The sequence below is a fragment of the Gekko japonicus genome, unplaced genomic scaffold (assembly GCF_001447785.1).
Source record: "Gekko japonicus isolate JY-2015 unplaced genomic scaffold, Gekko_japonicus_V1.1 scaffold17, whole genome shotgun sequence".
NCBI lineage: Eukaryota > Metazoa > Chordata > Lepidosauria > Squamata > Gekkonidae > Gekko > Gekko japonicus.
The window spans coordinates 1057469-1060758 of record NW_015163604.1 but is presented as its reverse complement, the minus strand read 5'-3'; the positions used below and the strand labels follow the sequence as shown (position 1 = coordinate 1060758).

Sequence of the window (3290 nt, the reverse complement as noted above, 5' to 3'; positions counted from 1 at the left end):
GGAATAACAGAATTAAGACTTTTGAAGGTTAAATAGAATATGAAAATAAAGAGGTCTCCAGAGAGGATAATAGAAAAGCAGGGTAACACGAACCTAATGATAAGTCAAATAGTGTGAGCTGAATCATTCAAACTGGAGTACATATTTGAGAGAAGTAGGATCAGTGAAGTAACAATGGGGTAGAAACTATTGGGGGTGTTAAAACTACTGTGTCCTGATCATGAGTAAGTATGCCCAGGTGTCATCCCTATACTGTCCCCTTCTTTACATCTAGGCCTTTGCTAGATAGTTCCCAAATATTCACAAGCTTTTTTCTTTACATGAGGTGTGGTTTTCTAGTGATATTATCAAACATTGTTTTTGTGGTTTGTCTTACAAACAGATAGTTCTGTGGTATGCTGTTACAAATCCTTATTTATGTAAGCAGAGGTATCACACTTAAGACATCCTCTCTGTATCTAACAAGGGTTTCCACACTAGTTTAGTTGGGCTTGACAACCTAATCCTGTAGCTCTGTTGCTGCCATTGGGCTTGTGCTGTGCCCTCTAAAGATGGATCCAGCCCTGGGGAGATCTGGCCAGTCCATCATGACTTAGTCATTATTATTTATTTCAGAAATTTATACTTGCCGTTTCAAAGTTCTGCTGTTGAAACAATTCCCCACAAACAGGTAAAAACAATTAAAATACAAATACAACTATAAATAACCCCAATCAAGAAGGAAATCAATCTGCAGCACACAAGCATAACATACAGTTAATTAAAAGCTGCTTAAAATAAATTTGACTAGAAAATCAGTTAAAAGGAACATAGACCTAAAAATAGCTGCATGTCTACAGGGCCACCAAGTATGGGACAGAAGTCCCATATGGTCAACCCTAAGTGTGTCTTTTGACACTGAATGTGGAATAGCACTTTTTTGTATTTTAGCAGATGTAGTATGTACTCTTTTTACAATTATGCCAGAGAGTCAGTTTGGTGTAGTGGTTAAGAGTGGTGGACTCTAATCTGGAGAATCGGGTTTGATTCCCCACTCCTCTACATGAAGCCAGCTGGGTGACCTTGGGACAGTCACAGTTCTTTAAAAGCTCTCTCAGCCCCTAAAAACAAGTCTTGCTCACCACTAGCATAATGCTAGGAGCTAGACCTTGTGGCTGCCAGACAATCATAGGATCTCCTGGCTATTCTACACACAGTGTCATACGATAATTTACTTATTTTTTTTAAAATTTACAGTTATGCCTTTTTTCTAATTCTTTCAGTAATGTACAGATAGATTTCAGAGAAATTAAACACTTCTATTAACACTGTAAAAAAAAGAGAGAGACCCAAAAGGGTTTTCATCTGGTACCTAAACATCAGTCAGCTTGGCACCAAGCAAATATTTGTGGATAGGGAGTTTCATGAGAACTTGGTCGCACAGATGAGCTAGCATGGTGATAAGCATACTCTGTGTTGTCATCACGAGTGCCTTTAGCTGGTTCTATTACATAGTGACTGGCAAAAGAGCACCCTTTGGTAATAACTGTTTACATCTAGAGCTGGGGATGGGTTCAGAACTACAAATTGTAAGCCTGAAAATAATGATTCTCAATCAAACATAGGTTGTACAGCTGGCCTACAACTCTCTGTTCTAAGGTTCATTTGTTCTCTTCTTAGTAGAAAAAAATGTTGAATGTTAAAATTCCTGAATGACACACTTTTACCCTCTCCAGAGGATTGTGACTTTCAAGATGAAGATTCTACTCTGGAGAATAAATCAGGTAAATATTAGCTAACGGATAAAGGTTCAAAGATGTGTTTCTTAAATGGATGTTGAAATCTGCTACCAAGTAATCCAAAGAGTAACATTATTTTTAACTTTGAAACTTAATGTCTTAGGCTGCATCTACACATTAGTGGATGTTGTGCTGTAGCAATGGCATGCAACTGGATTTTCTGGTGTGTACAAGGCAATTCATTTGCAAAGCACAGTGACAGGGCAATAAGCTGTTGCTGTGTGCCTATACCCCTGGTTATTTCTAAATTTTGCACTGCCAGATTTTTGTTACTTTCTAGCTGAGGGGTTGATTATCATATCTTAAGACCCTAGGGTATTTCTTGCAAAGTTGTGTTCAAAGGACCATGTTTATTTATTTATTTATTTAACTTTAAAACTATGAATATTATTTTATAACTTATGCAGTTTCAAAATCAGAATTTATGTAATTTCAAAGGGTGTCCAGGCACTTCTGATGCAATTTGAAATCTGATTTGCATCTGCCACCATGTAACCTAAGTTGTCTCCTGCTCTGCATTTTAACAATTCACAAACTGTAGACAGTCTTTGGGTTTATCCAATATGCCTTAAACATTTCTCTCTCTCCTCCCGCCCACATTTTGGTTTTTTTTCTTTACTAAACATCCAGTCTGACAAAGAATGTGGAATATTTGTGCACTGCTAATTTATAATGCTTTGGTTGGTCCTCCTAACAAGAGGTATTACATTACTGGGTGGTTTTTGGATATTATTTTGACTCTTGCTTTAATTTTGTGAAGGTGATGATGACAGTTCTAACAGTGACTCTGAAAGTGGCTCTGAGAGTGACTCTGGTGAGTAATTATAAGAACATAAGAACATAAGAGACGCCAATGTTGGATCAGGCCAAAAGCCCATCCAGTCCAACACTCTGTCACACAGTGGCCAAAAATACCAGGTGCCATCAGGAGATCCACCAGTGTGGCCAGGACATTAGAAGCCCTCCCACTGTTGCCCCCCCCCCCAAGCACCAAGAAGACAGAGCATTACTTGCCCCAGAGTCCCTATCTATACCTTGTGGCTAATAGCCACTGATGGACCTCTGCTCCATATGCTTATCTAATTCCCTTTTGAAGCCGCCCATGCTTGTAGCCGCCACCACTTCCTGTGGCAGTGAATTCCAAGTGTTAATCACTCTTTGGGTGAAGAAGTACTTCCTTTTATCCGTTCTAACCTGACCTCTCAGCAATTTCATTTAAGGCCCATGAGTTCTTGTATTGTGAAAAAGGGAGAAAAGTACCTCTTTCTCTACCTGCTCTTTCCCATGCATAATCTTATAAACCTCAATCATGTCACCCCTCAGTTGTCATTTCTCCAAGCTAAAGAGCCCTAAGTGCTTTAACCTTTCCTCATAGGGAAAGTGTTCCAACCCTTTTATCATTCGAGTTGCCCTTTTCTGCACTTTTTCCAAAGCTACAATATCCTTTTTCGGGTGTGGTGACCAGAATTGCACACAGTATTCCAAATGAGGTCGCACCATTGATTTATATAG

The 3290-nt window shown here is 39.0% G+C and overlaps 1 protein-coding gene across 1 annotated transcript in view; it reads left to right on the top strand.

Moving 5' to 3' along the window:
* Nucleotides 1-3290, top strand: part of LOC107107021 — a 76539-nt gene that overhangs the window by 12718 nt on the left and 60531 nt on the right. The window contains exons 3-4 of the mRNA XM_015407232.1: nucleotides 1716-1763; nucleotides 2539-2592. Of these exons, the coding sequence (XP_015262718.1) occupies nucleotides 1716-1763; nucleotides 2539-2592 (102 nt within the window). The remainder of the gene's footprint in view (nucleotides 1-1715; nucleotides 1764-2538; nucleotides 2593-3290) is intronic.